This window comes from Monodon monoceros, unplaced genomic scaffold (genome assembly GCF_005190385.1).
Source record: "Monodon monoceros isolate NGI ecotype Baffin Bay Population unplaced genomic scaffold, NGI_Narwhal_1 Super_Scaffold_7, whole genome shotgun sequence".
Taxonomy (NCBI): Eukaryota; Metazoa; Chordata; class Mammalia; order Artiodactyla; family Monodontidae; genus Monodon; species Monodon monoceros.
The window spans coordinates 11,715,701-11,729,595 of record NW_021703784.1 but is presented as its reverse complement, the minus strand read 5'-3'; the positions used below and the strand labels follow the sequence as shown (position 1 = coordinate 11,729,595).

General features: G+C 51.8%; 1 protein-coding gene across 1 annotated transcript in view; it reads left to right on the top strand.

Annotated features, from left to right (window-relative positions):
* The window catches only part of GRIK4 (glutamate ionotropic receptor kainate type subunit 4), a 308,388-nt gene that overhangs the window by 184,040 nt on the left and 110,453 nt on the right, over window positions 1–13,895 (top strand). The window contains exon 7 of the mRNA XM_029208211.1: window positions 10,784–10,945. Coding sequence (XP_029064044.1) covers window positions 10,784–10,945 — 162 coding nt within the window. The remainder of the gene's footprint in view (window positions 1–10,783; window positions 10,946–13,895) is intronic.

Sequence of the window (13,895 nt, the reverse complement as noted above, 5' to 3'; positions counted from 1 at the left end):
CCCACATCCATGCCTGTGTGTGTGTTGCTGACGGGCTGCACCAGACTGCACCTGTGAGATAAATCAAATTGAAATAAGAACTAGACTCTGGGGACTACGCTGACTCAGTATTTCTAGAAACATAATGGAAACGTCCCCCTCTGACTGCTCGCGCCTTCTGCCTAATAGAGCTTTGGGAGAGGGGAGACCTGCCTTGACCTCTGTCATGGAGAGTCCCATTAATTCAGTGAGAGATGCCCCAGCCTTGCCTCTGTCCAGTGATCCAGTAATTCCCAATAATCCACAATCAAGAGTCTGATCATAAAAATCTACCCATTTCCACCACCTGGTATTGTAATCATCCCCCCCGCCCGAGTTCCAGCGATGTGCCAGACACCATACTAGGAAATTTATGTTCAAGATATTAAATCCTCAAAGTATCACTACAAGGCTCCAGTTCCACCAAGCAGGGAACTAAGGCCCAGAGAAGCCTGAAAGCTTCATCCGAGGTCATTCAATCAACAAGTGGTCCAGCGGAGAATTTGCCCTTCACCTGCCTACCCACGTCTTGTCCTTAACAAACCGGTCTTTGTTGCTTTCCTGTGCTGAGTTATCTATTACCGTGGAACTGACTACTACAAAGCTGGCAGCTTAAACCTCACCAGCGACTGGCTCACAGCTCCGCAGGTCAGATGTCTGCACCGTACGGCTGGGCTCTCTGCTCAGGCTGAAATGTAGGTGTCAGCCGGCCACGTTCTCACCAGGAACTCAGGGACCTCATCCGGGCTCATTCCTGTTGCTGGCAGAATTCATATCCTTGTGGTTGGTTGCAGGACTGGAATCTCTGTTTTCTTCCGAGCTCTTGCCAAGGGACCACTCTCAGCGTCCAGAGGTCACTCTCCGGTCCTTGCCCATGACCCCTCCATCCCCTCCATCTCATCCCTTTCTTGGCCATGACGCCCTCTGTGATGTCTCCATTTCATCAACAGAGAATCTCCCTCTAGTCCAGGCCTTCTCATACTTTGAATCTCTTTGACTTCCTCTTCCGCAAGCAGCCAGAGAAAACTGTATTTAAAGGGCTAGTGTGCCTGGATAATCTCCCTCTTTTAAAGTCAGCTGTGCCATACAGCATAACCTAATCACAGAAGTCAAATTCATCACAGTCACATTCCTAGGGATTGTGTGTGGGGGGTGGGGGGCATGGAATCCTGGCAGGAGTCATCTTAGAATCCTGCCTACTCCATGCACTGATCATGTGAATTAGTTTATTTCATCTTCTCCCTCCCCCTCCCCCCAGTCACCTGGTGAATGGAGAGACAAGGAGAGATGTAGCCAGGGAAGCAGGAGGAACGCCCTGGAGTCTCTTAGGGCAGGAAATGGTACATCCCCTGACAGTATAGATGGTAGACCCAGGTTCCCTCTGCTGGCCCACTGCGGGGCTCTGGCGGGGCATGCCCCTCGACGCCTTTGGTGCTCTGCAAAGGGGAAACTGAGCCCCCTTGGCATGCTGCAGCTACCTCAGGGGATCCTGGCACTGAGGAATTTGGGCCCTGCTGAGAAGAGTGTTTGGGATGTAATGAATGTTTGGAAAGCATAAAGAAACTGAGCAGAAAAGACATTATGGCAAATCGTATTATTATTATTATTACATTATAAGTGTGATTGTATTACAAGCACCATTAGGAATAGCAAATGCTGTTGTTATTATTAAGCAATCCAGCTCCTCTCTCCCCAGCATCAGGCTTCCCTCAGTGTCAAAGGCACCAACCGCTCAATTAATCACCATCTGAGGCTCCTCCAGCCCTGTGTTTGTGGTGCTGACAGCTCCCGTTCATAGCCCAGTGGTAAGCATGACACCTGCCCATCCAGCTGAAGCCTCCAGCCATCACCCACATGGTGGACGCCTCTCCTGTGAGTTTCAAAGCTGGATTTTTATCTTGGCCCAGAGTTAAGATCTTTCTAAAACCACTTTTTTTTTTTTCTTTGCGGTACGTGGGCCTCCCACTGCTGTGGCCTCTCCCGTTGCGGAGCACAGGCTCTGGACGCGCAGGCTCGGCGGCCATGGCTCACGGGCCCAGCCGCTCCGCGGCACGTGGGATCTTCCCGGACCGGGGCACGAACCCGTGTCCCCTGCATCGGCAGGCGGACTCTCAACCACTGCGCCACCAGGGAAACCCTAAAACTACTTTTAATGATACCTTTCTTTTGCTTAAAACCCTTCAATAGCTCCCCATCACCCCCAGGATAAAGTCCAAAGCAGCCCCTTTTGAACAGACCTCTGGGCTCTACCTGCACCCTTCCCCGTAGCCCAGCACCCCAGCCAGACAGGGTGGCTTGCAGGGCCCCGCACGGAGCCACTGCCTTGCTCACTCCTCGGGGCTCCGTGCATCCTGGCCTTTCTCTGTCTTAGAAGCTGCTCCACCTCCTAACCTGCTGACTCCCGCTCACCTTTCAGGCCTCAGCTTGCAGTTAGCTCGCAGCTTCGGAAAATAGACAGGCATTCTGAGAGAAGGGCCACCCCTCTCTGTGCCCCTGGCACTTGTGCTCACCACTGTTTGGGACTTGCCTCCCCTTGCCACTAAGGAGATGTACCTTGACAGAGATAGGGTTTTTTTTGTTTGTTTTTGTTTTTTTGTAGAATGAGGCAAAAATGGCCAAGATCTGAAAAATCTCCTGTTACGTAATTTCCCTCCTGCTGTGGGAACCCGTCTGAGTGCCCGGTGGTTCAGGTCCCGGTCCTGCCTTAGTCACATACTTCCTGAGTGATCTCGAGCGTGTCATAGGCAGTGAGACGCCCAGCCCCTGTAGGAGCCCCTCACTGGTCCTGCTGCAGAATGGGGAGGAGGCCGAGGCTGCTGACTGACAGTGTCACTGTCTTCCTCAACAACTCCTAGCACCCCTGCTGAGATGGGGAGGGGTGCCTTGGGTCTCTACATGCCTGAGGCTAATGAGTTGGGACCTGGAAAGAGAGAGATTTAGTACCTGACATGTAGACAGAAGGCCTGATCAGTGGATCCTGTGCAGGGGGCAGGGGGCCTCAGAGGTGAGGAATCAATGCCTGACAGAGGAAGCAGGCCTTCGGAAAAGCAGTGGCGCCCCCAGCCCAAGGGGAGAGCACAAAGCCTCCACCATTGCTCATGTCAGTTTGATCTACTGAGGTTTCGGCTTTATAGTTAGTAACCACTTATTTAGTCCCAGAGGCGCAAAAGTCTTCTAAAGACAAAATGAAGGCAGAGCTGCTGGGGTAGAGGTGGCAGGGTTCTCCCCCCTGGCCTCTGTCTTCCTTCTTCCTGGTAAAGGTGGTCCCACCCTGATGGGCGTTTGCTGGTGAACATGAATTCATTTAATGAATGCATGAGCACTTGCTAAGCACAGACGCAGAGTAAAGTACAGACAACAGAGTGTTGAACAAGAGAATACGGTCTGCTTTTGAAGTCCTGTTTGTGGACTCATGTTGGGAAAGAAAAGCAGAGGAGGGACAGGGTTCCTGGGAGGGAGGGCTGTACATGCTCAGATCATGGAGATAAATGAATAGGAGACACGCAGGGAGAAGAAGCCAGGAGAGCTGGGAGCCGGAAGTTTTAGGTCCAGATCTCCCATTAATTGGAATTCACTGACAGGTATGAATTAGCCTCCCAGCTGCTCCTTTCTTCAAAAACCTATTACACAAAAAGCAATCACCTAGTCTGCTGAGAGCACAGGCTTTGATGCAGATAAATAGACCGGTCCCTGGAGGGAGGGAGAGGATGTGAGCGTACCCAGGAGATTCTGGACTCCTGGTGGCTTTGGGGCTTTCCTGAGAAAGGCTACGAGGCCACTTATAAGACAAGGGTCTGGGCCCTGGCCTCCACCCTACCTTGGGTCCCAAGGGAAAATGAATGGCTATAGCCATATGAAAGGGCCTTGAAAGTAGAGAGGACCAGGCTGCCCATGCGGTAAGATGAGGAAGAGCCTGACAGGTGTTCCCTTCCTCAATTCATTCAGTCACCAGCCCTGACTTCTTTCCATAAGCTCTGCACCAGGGTAGCTGCTGGTAATGTAAGTACAGTTGCCTTCAATAGCACCCAGTCCTTGGGAAGTTGCTTTGAACAAACTCATGTGATAAAAATCTTTAAGTGATGATAGGTATACCTGTGAGGACAGCAGCCAGTTCTTGGATGATGGAGGAGGTCAAGGTGAAGAATGAGCGGAGGGGTAGACAGGAATCATAGCGTGAAAAGACAGATATGTCCAGGAGTTTGGTTTTGTCCTGTGTGCAGTCAGCAGCACTGGGAGGTGGAGAGGGATGCATGATCAAATGGATAGTTGAGAAAGAGCTCTCCAGCTATAGCATGAAGGAGGAACCTGGAGAAAGGCAAGACTGGAGGAGGGGAAACCAAAATTCGTTTGTAGTCCAAGAATAAACTGGTGAAGATATGAATTGAGGTAGAGGCGACAGGGATGGAGAGCGGGGGACAAATTCAAGAGATGTTAAGGAGGTGAAATGTTTCCAGTGACCATGACTGACTGCATGCGTGCATACATGGATGAGATGAGGTGTGTGAGGATGGGAGAAGTGGAGGGTGAATTCCAGATCCTAGCCTGAATGATGGGTGAATAGTGGTCACATTCACAGGTAGGCAACCAAGGGAGGAGATTAGATTCGGGTGGAACAATAAGAAGTTCAAGTTTTGGAGTGACGTAGTCTTGTCTTCCATCATTCCAGCTTCTTAATTATGGCTTAAGAAATTGGAATCTTTTGGTGTTCTCAGTGCTCCCGGGGTGAGAAAGTTAAAAGTTATCAATCTGGGCTTCCCTGGTGGCGCAGTGGTTGAGAGTCCGCCTGCCGATGCAGGGGACCCGGGTTCGTGCCCCGGTCCAGGAGGATCCCACATGCCGCGGAGTGGCTGCGCCCGTGAGCCATGGCCGCTGAGCCTGCGCGTCCGGAGCCTGTGCTCCGCAGCGGGAGAGGCCACAACAGTGAGAGGCCCGCGTACGGCCAAAAAAAAAAAGAAGTCACTGCTCTTAAAGTCGAGTTGTGTATATTCTGAAATGAATTTAACTCTATTTTACCAGCTCTTTTACGGCACAGTCAGCACGAACCCACAGTGTCCTCTGCCCCTTGGTGCCCCACTCACGGTGGTGAGTAAGTGATCCAAGCACATAGAGCACTGGGTCTGGGTCTGTTTACAGCTGTGTGGCCATGGGAAAGCCACTTCACTCCTCCGGGTCTCTGCTCCTTCAGCTATAAATTGGCGCTAATAACTCCCATGCCATAGGGCTGCTGTAAGGGTGGATTGAGATCATGCATGTGAAGTGCTTAGTTCTGCCAGGCACACAGTTGGTGGTCAATAAATGGTCTCAGTTATTATTATTATAATTATTGCTTTGTTGGAGTTATGTATAGTTGGAAGATCTGGAGCTTCAACTCAAGGCTTCTGTCTCGACACAAATAGCCACACCAAGCAATTTAGCACTTCATGGTGACTTGCTTAGCAAAACTTTTCTCATTTGACAAGTAGCTAAGGATAGCTTCTTGCAGAGCGAGGGGGGAGAGGAGAAGGCAAGAGAAGCCCCCAGGCCAGATAGTTCCCTTTGTCAGGACCCAGCTAGAGTGTGGAGACCAGGAGAAGGAAGGAGAAGAGGCAGCATGGAGGATGGACTGCACTATGTATGAATTAGCCCTGCAAGGTGGTTGTTCTTATCTGCATTTTACAGGTGAGCAGATCGAAATTCAGAGAGGTTACCGGCGTGCCCAAGATCACCCAACCAATATGTGACGAGACAGAATTTGAACCCAGGACTGTCTTATTTCGAAATCTCTTTCTACCATATCCTGCTGTCTCCTGATGAGATCGCTATATGGCACAACTCCAGGGAGCGCCATTCACATTACCATCGATGTGAATGGCAGCTGGGAGTTGTGCCATGTAGTAGCCACGTCTCCCGAGATCAGAGGGGCAGTTCGCTTAATGGGCAACTGCAAGGGAGAAATGATGCAGGCCTGACCTGGTGGGATTGGAAAGGAAGGGACAGATTCAGGAGACATTTAGGAGACAGATTGGAAAGGATTGACCAGTTAAAGGAAGCGGGGCTTGAGGCTGCCTTTGAAGTGTCTAGCTTAAGTGTCCCAGGCGACAGTCATGCCCTAGGTGGGTTAGAAATAGGGAAAAGAAATAAGGGAGAAGGGGCTGCTGGGCGGAGAGAATACAATGCCTTTCCCCCACTTCCCCATTTCACCTGGACCCAGGCCTAGGCAGCAAAGGGTTAGGAGATGGACTTGACCCCAGGACATGGTCTGGACCTGTGCTTTGGTTTCCTGCTTTTCTCCTTAAAGTCAAGCACAGGAGCTGAGTCTGGATCAAAGTCGGCTGACCTTGCCCCCTCCCCCCTCCCCCTCCCCCCTCACAGCCTGCCCTTGCTCCTGGCCTGGTGGATGAGCAGGCCGTAGGGCCGTGGAGTGGTCCCTGCAACGGACCAGTGAGTGGACGCCGGTGGGCAAACCAGGACATTGGAAATGTCACAGCTGCTGGAGAGTGAGGGTCACTCAGCTGAGACGCAGCACCCACGTGGCTCTCAAGCCTTTATGCGTGCCGCGTTCCTTCCAGGCCTGTTCTGAACACCCTTCATTCCAGATAACACTCCCCTGTATTCACTTGTGGCCGTGACGTGACCTTTAATTGCAGTTACTCAGTCCCTTGAAGATCACTGTATACAGAAGGACACACACACACACAAACATGCTCACGTATGCTCACACATACACAAATGTGTGCACATTTAAAACTTTTTAAATGAGGAAGCCCAGTGATAAGAAAACAAGCTGTCAGGGATTTGCTTTTCAAAACATAATAATGTAACTTCCGGAAGGCAATCAAGGGGTGGTACCAGTTCTGCGCATGTTCTTATACCTTCTATAGGGGTAAGACCATGAGCGGAGTCAGGCATAGGGAGGACCCCAGGGCATTGAAACGTCTTCCATCAACAGCCTTGACCGATATTTACCAAACAACTTCTAGGCATCGGGCACTATTCTGGGTGCAGTGTGGGGTTCAAAAATGGGGCAGACACATCCCTGCTCTCAGGAAAACACAGGCCTTGGGCGCAAGAAGACACAGGCATAAAATATGTTGGCACCACAAGCACCGTCACAAAGGCAAGCGCTCTTGGGGTAACTGAAGACTTGATTTTGGTCTCTGTGCCACCACTCGGCCTTACCAGGCGGCCATTGGCTCTGTTCTTCACCCTGGTTCCCCTGGTCTCTCGGTGATGATGGAATCCACTGCCATTGGGAGTGGGGACCTTGAGATTTTCCTTCCCGGGACATTTATAAGAAGAGAATCAAGGTCCCCGTGAGAACCTGATCCACCCCAGGGCTCCTAACACTTTGTCATTTCGGTTAAGGTCACAGCCAGCCGGGCAGCGTGGCTGGGGGAGCACAGGGCACCTGAGTGAGACTTGGCTAGAGGCTTGGTGGACGACAGGAGCCAGAGGGCCTTTACTCCCCTCCCATCCTGAAACTGGTTAATTTTATGTAATATCCCTCTCAGCTTAGTGCCTCCACCACTTAGTTTGGGAGTTATGATACATGTTTCCCTGGATATACTTAGAGTAACATTTCCCACCGGACATTCTGTAGAAGGCTCCTGCGAGACATTCATGGATTTGGGGTGGAAAAGTGTTCCATGGTCAATATGTTTGGAAAGTTCTGGGTTGAGCAAAATTAAGCTGCTTTACTGTAGGCCTTCTTTAACCCTTTAATGTGCTGGCGTGCATTGTGAATCTTGAAAAGGTGACTAGAACACGCAGTGTTTGCTCACCTCATTTGAACGTGGGACCTTGTTTTCACGAAACGCCTGTTAACGCCTCCTGGAAAAGCTAGTGTCCTGAGGAACACACTCTGAGAAATAACTAGAGCTTAGATTTTCTTTGCGTACAGACTGGCGGTGGTCAGCTGGTTCCCATATTTGCTTAGATACCAGTCTTCAATAGCAGCAGGAGAGTGTAAGTTTAGACATAAGGAAGCATTTCCTAACTGTGGGGATGCTTAAAGAATAGAGCCTGGAGTGTCCTGGGAAATTACAGTAAGAGAACACGCCACCCCTTTCTTGTCCTTTTACAAGCTCTCCCATGGGTCATTATAAATGCAATGGATTATCAAGGAAGCTCCTGGATCTTTTTATCTTAAGGGGGCCTTTGAAAATAGGATATAATTAGGGGATGAGAAGGTAGGAATTAAAAGGCAGGAAGCCAGGCTGGCTGACTTCTGGAGGGGCTGTCGCTAAGTGTCTGTAATTCATTCATTCATTCTTACTCTGCCGGTGACGTGCATTTCAAGGAAACACGTTCCGAACTCAGGTTTCCAAGGCAAGTGGAACTAAAGAAGCAGGGAGCCAGAAGCTGCCCGCGATCTCATGGTAGCATTTCGGTAACTGTCGCGTGTTGAACACTTCTTTTGGGCCAGATGTGATATGCCTTGTGCGTGCATCTTACTTGTTCCTTGAACAATCTCTGAGGTTGCTGTCATTGCGCCCACTTTACTAAATGAGGATCTGAAGCCCAGATCCTGAAGGCCATACTTCCTGAAGGTCATACATTTCAGTATAGTGTGGGACCTGGACTGGAACACCAAAGCCCTTACCGCGTATCCCCTCTACTGCCACTGTGCGTCTGTAGACATCACAGTGTTGGGGGTTCTTGAAACGGGCCTCCTTCCACCAGGCTGTGCGTGTGAGGATAGGGCGGGGCGTGATGAGCTGCCCACATTGACAAGGAAGCCGAGGGAGAGGGGACGTCTCCCTCCACATCAACCACAGCTGGGGAGGCCCCTCGGTTGCCTGACAGCAGCCTGGCTCTGCACCCTGCCACCTCCCCCTTGCCAGGTGCGTCTCTTCTCATTAGCCATCTGTCCCCTCGTGTCTGCTGATAGCCCGTGGCGCATGGGTAGCTGCCCTATTAGGGAGACAGGAGATGATATCAGCTTATGAATCAATACGTTCTCTGGCACGTCTGTGTTCCCCTGGCGGGAGTGTGGCAGGATCCAAAACACACTTAATCCTCACCCCACTCTATGCTGTCAGGGGTTGGTGGCTCCAAAGGGGTCTTTGTAACTTCAGTCTGCAAGCTGCAGCTAATAAGGTTGGACTCCGGGCAGAGCTCAGGCCTGCGGCCCAAGGGCTTGGCCGTGGCTGTGGACGTGAGGGAGGATGCCGGGGACGTGCCAGGGGCCTAGAGCAGCTGAGTCTTAAGACAAGGAGGCCTCCTGAAGGAAAGTCATGTTTCTGCTCAGCCACAAAGTAAGCCCAAGACCCCTGCCATCTGTCCTGTCAGGCTAGTGGCTGATGGCTTAGTCCTGGGGTCTAACGACCACGTGCCCACCGGGCGCAGAGCTGTGTGCGAGGCACGTGGAATGAACATGTGATGAATGTGAATTCAACGCACAAGGATGGCTTGACCCTCATTTGAAGGCATTATTCCGGGAGTGGGAATTGGCGAGCCGAATTGCCTGGTTTCCCTATATAGGGCCAAGGTTGGTCTTGGGAGTCCAGGGCTCTGAGCTCAGCCCTGCCTGAGGAGGGGGATTCTTCTCCCTGTGACACTATCTGGCCTCAGTGAGACTCACGCCTGCAGGTTATAGCTGAGTGAACACGTGGCCCCGGTCAGGTGATCGGGTGAGGGCCACGCCTCCTGGGAGAATTCCTTTGAGCTTCTAAATGTCACTGCCCCACATGGGGCTTCTCTGACTGCCTCATCTCAAGTAGCAGCCCCACCCTAACCCCCCATAGATATCTGACAGTATATGTATTTATTTGTCTATTTACAATCTGTCTTTTCCCCGAAGCTGCAAGTTCCTGGACATCAGGAAATGTGTTTCTTGTTCACAACTTCTGTGCCTAGAACATCCTCTGTGCCCGTGTCTGGCACATAATAAGCACTTAAATGTGTGTTAAATGAGTAAACAATAGTAATAACAAATGAAGGTGCAGCCCCACCTGCAGACCTTCTTAGCAAACTTGACCTTGTCACTCCTCTGCTGACAGTGCCCTCAGGTCCCATCACTACGGGATAAAGTGCAAGCTCCCCAGCCTGGCAGCGGGGCCGCTGTTCTCCGGCCCCTGCTGACGTCTCCAGCCTCATCTCTCACTGTCTCCCCACCCACATGCTTCCTGGCGCTGACCCAGTGACTCCCAAACATTGGTGTGCGTATAACCTTGGGCCCTGCTGTAAAAGCAGACTCCTGGACCTCGGCTCCCGAGACGCAGATTCAGCTGGTGTTCGGTGGGGTGCAGGGATCATCACTTTTTTTACAGATACCTGGGGGAGTCTGATGGCAGGTATTCTGCGGACACACTTTGAGGAGCGATGCTTCTGTCAAAGTACACTGCAGGCGCCCACGCACTGTCTCACCTCCATGCCTTTGTATCCATGGTGACTTCTGTCTGGAATAGCCTTTGTCCATCCACATTTTCTACCCAGAAAACGCCTAGGCATCCTTCAAGACTCAGCTCATGGGTCACACCTCCTGCAGACCCAGTCCTGCCTCCACAATCTCATTTGTGTTTTTCTTTCTCTCTCCACCCAGAGCATCGTACACATGCCTCTCTTAGACATCTTTCTGTTTATTTCTCTCTTCTCCCTCCTGGCACCTCAACACTGTGAGCTACATGAAGAAGAACTCTCCGTTATCTCTGGACTCTGACACCTAGCAGAGCGCCTGGCAATGGTGTCCATGTGGCTAGAACGCACTGCCCAGCTGTGCTCCTGCAGAGCCCACCCCACTCTTCCCTTCCTAACCCTGCTCTGCTCTGACTGCTGCGTCTTTCAGGAGTTTTCGCTCCAGAGGATGGACAGCCTCGTGGATGATCGCGTCAACATCCTGGGATTTTCCATTTTCAACCAGTCCCATGCTTTCTTCCAAGAGTTTGCCCAGAGCCTCAACCAGTCCTGGCAGGAGAACTGTGACCATGTGCCCTTCACGGGGCCCGCAGTAAGTGCCCACCAAGCCCCTCCCTGGTGCCCCTTTGCCGCCACGCACGCCCCCTCTGTGCGCCAGACCCCCCTGGACTCCAGCCTTCTCCAGGCCCAGCTCAAAAAGAGGCTGTAGAAATGCTGGGAAGTGGTCACAAGGGACACGTTTGGGGAGGTGGGGAGCCGTGAGCAGCAAGCGTAGAGGAGTCAGCAGGGAGAGAGGCCACGACTGGTCACTTAGTGATGTCTGTGGCCAGACTCCTGATGATGCTGTTGCTAAGACCCGCCTGAGTTCAGTATCCAAGACTCTTACCATTGGAAAGGGCTTTAGCTGATCTGTTCCCTCATTTCTCAGACAGACTGAAGCCCAGGCTGGGAATGGGGGTGAGGGACGAGGATGCAGGGCTCTTGTTCAAGGACAAACACCAAGCCTCTTGCAGGTGACACTAGATTCTGATACTCCTGGTCCAGTGCCTTTCATCTCCCTGGACCACTGCCCCCGGTAGAGCTTGTCCAGAGAGACTTCCTTTGTGCCTTCACCCGGGTGTTTCCCCCCTGCGCTTCCTTCCCCTCCATTTGTGATGGAGACAGAGGTTTCCCTGGCTGTTCTCCACTGGGTCTGATGTCCTTACTCTGTGGGGCAGCTCAGGAAGGTCTGCTCGTGTCCATTTGCTAAATGACAGGTTCTCAGGAGATGAGATGGCGTCGCTTTCTAGATCTGTCCTAGCCAGATTACATTGAAGCCTCCCAAAGCCCCATAAGGCAGCTCATGTGATGCTCACATAACTTTCCAAAGGGTCAGAGCTCATGCAAAGCTCGGGGAGCTTTCATCAGGGAAGCGCATGGGAGAAGGAGGCGTGAGAACTTGAGTCACAAGTCTCTTAAGGTTCCAGAGCACATCCCAACAGGGTGTTTTAGAGCTGAAAGAGGGAAGATTCCATAGGAAGGATTTGGCAGGGGCGAAACATCTGAAAGACGTGAGTCCTCACCCCCAGGGGCTTAAGGGATAGTGAGTATTTCCTCAGGCACAGGGTAGGGGTAGGACCAGGCTCACCCCTCCTGGCAGGAGTGCAGCCCTGTGCTCCTGGTCCATCCGTGGGTCTTGCAGTCATGACTCGGTATTGTAATGAGGTGCTGACACACTTCAAAGGCTCACAGCACAGTATCAGGAGAGAAAACAAAACCTGCCACCTCCTCTCCAACACGAACCGTTCCACATTTGGCTTTGGCCAAGTGAAATTAAGGGTCCCGGTGCCACACTGCTGATGTCCCTCTGAGGGTTTCAGCCCTTCCATTCGTGCTCACATTGACCACGAACAGGCAGGTGGGAAGCCCTTGGTACCTGCCTCATAAGGACCCAACACCAAGGCCAGGCAGTGCCAGTCACAGGGCTGTAGGGCCAGCTCTGGCTGTGCTCACATGTGCTGAAAAGAGCACTAGCCTTAGAGGCACAGGACCTGGATTCAAACACTGGCTTTGCTATTTTCTTGCTGTGTGATCTTAGGTAGCTATGTAACCCTTCTGGGCCTCAGATTCTTTTTTCTCTAATTTTGGGCGATTATGCTTGACCATGTTAGAGGATTGTTGTGAAGGTAAAATGGGATATGCTTCCATCCTCAATTCACAGTTATTCATTGAATGAGTTTATTTACCATCCCATCTGCCAGACACTGGGAGAAGCATTAGTAAATACATCAGGTAGCTTTTGCAACAGAAATGCTGTGTAACAACCTACCCTCAAATCTCACCAGCTTACAGCGATGAACGTTTATGTAGCTCGTGCGTCTGAGGGCCAGCTAGGGATCAGCTAGTCTACGCTGGCTCAGCAGGCAGCTCACTCAATGCCTGGGGGTCGGCTGATCTAGGCTGGGATGGCTCTGCTCCACGTGCCTCTCATCCTTCTCCCGACCCAGCAGGCTAGCCTGGTATGTGCTCGTGGGGGTGGCAGGAGAGCAACAAAGCAAGTGGAAATGCACAAGACCTCATAGTCCTAGGCTCCCAGGACAGGCACACTGTGACTTCCACCTCATTTCGTTGGCCAAAGAATGCCACGTTCACAAACTCAGAGTCAGGGAGTGAAGAAACGGACAGAATGCTGAGCCACTGATGCTCGAAATTATCCCACCCTGACGTCTTCCTCCTCATGGCACCCTAGCAACAGACAAGAGCAGTTGTGCATCCCTTTTTGACAAATGAGGAAAGTGAGGTGAAATGAGGAGAGCCGGAGCCTGCCGAGGGCCTCCAGAGGATGGTGCTACAGGGAAGCCTTGACTAGAGCTTACAGAACCTTCCAGCCATGGTCTCTGTGGTCACTGAAGGGAAGGTGATACAGCAACTCCTCACCTGGAAGCAACAAATCTTTCTCGAGGCTTCTCGCTTCAGCATCTACCTTTGGCAAAGCTGTGCCTCTTCCCGTAAATTCCCAGCACAAACAGCCCAGCTCTTTCATCTGCTGGGGAGCCGGGAGGTGAGAAAGAATCAATTCCAGAAAAGCGCAGCCCAGTTTGTCGCCCCATCCAGCTTTCTAAAGAGGCTGCAACCACTCCTGTCTCGGAGGGACTGCTCTCCTCCCCCTCCCTTTCCTCCAAGGTCCTCTCCCCTCTCCCCTCCTCTCTCCATCGGTTCCATTCTCTTTTCCTTCTCATCTCCTCCCCTCACTCTTCCCTTTCCACTTTCCTCTGTCACCATAACCTCCTTCCTTCCTTTCTCTTTCTGTTCCTCTTTCTCTCCCACATGCCACGTTTTCTTTGCATTTTCTTCTGTCTCATTTCTTTTCCTCCCAACTGGAGTGTGTCTCCCTGTCTTCCTCATCTTCCCAGTCGGCCCATGATATTCCAGTTGCAGCTCGCTGGAACGGGGGCCCACTTCCAAGGGCACAGAGAGGGAGTGGCTGAACCGAAGGGTGACCACCAAAGGAAAAAGCTCAGTGCTGCGCCCACCAAGCTGTGTCCGCCAGGTGGCTGCCAGCG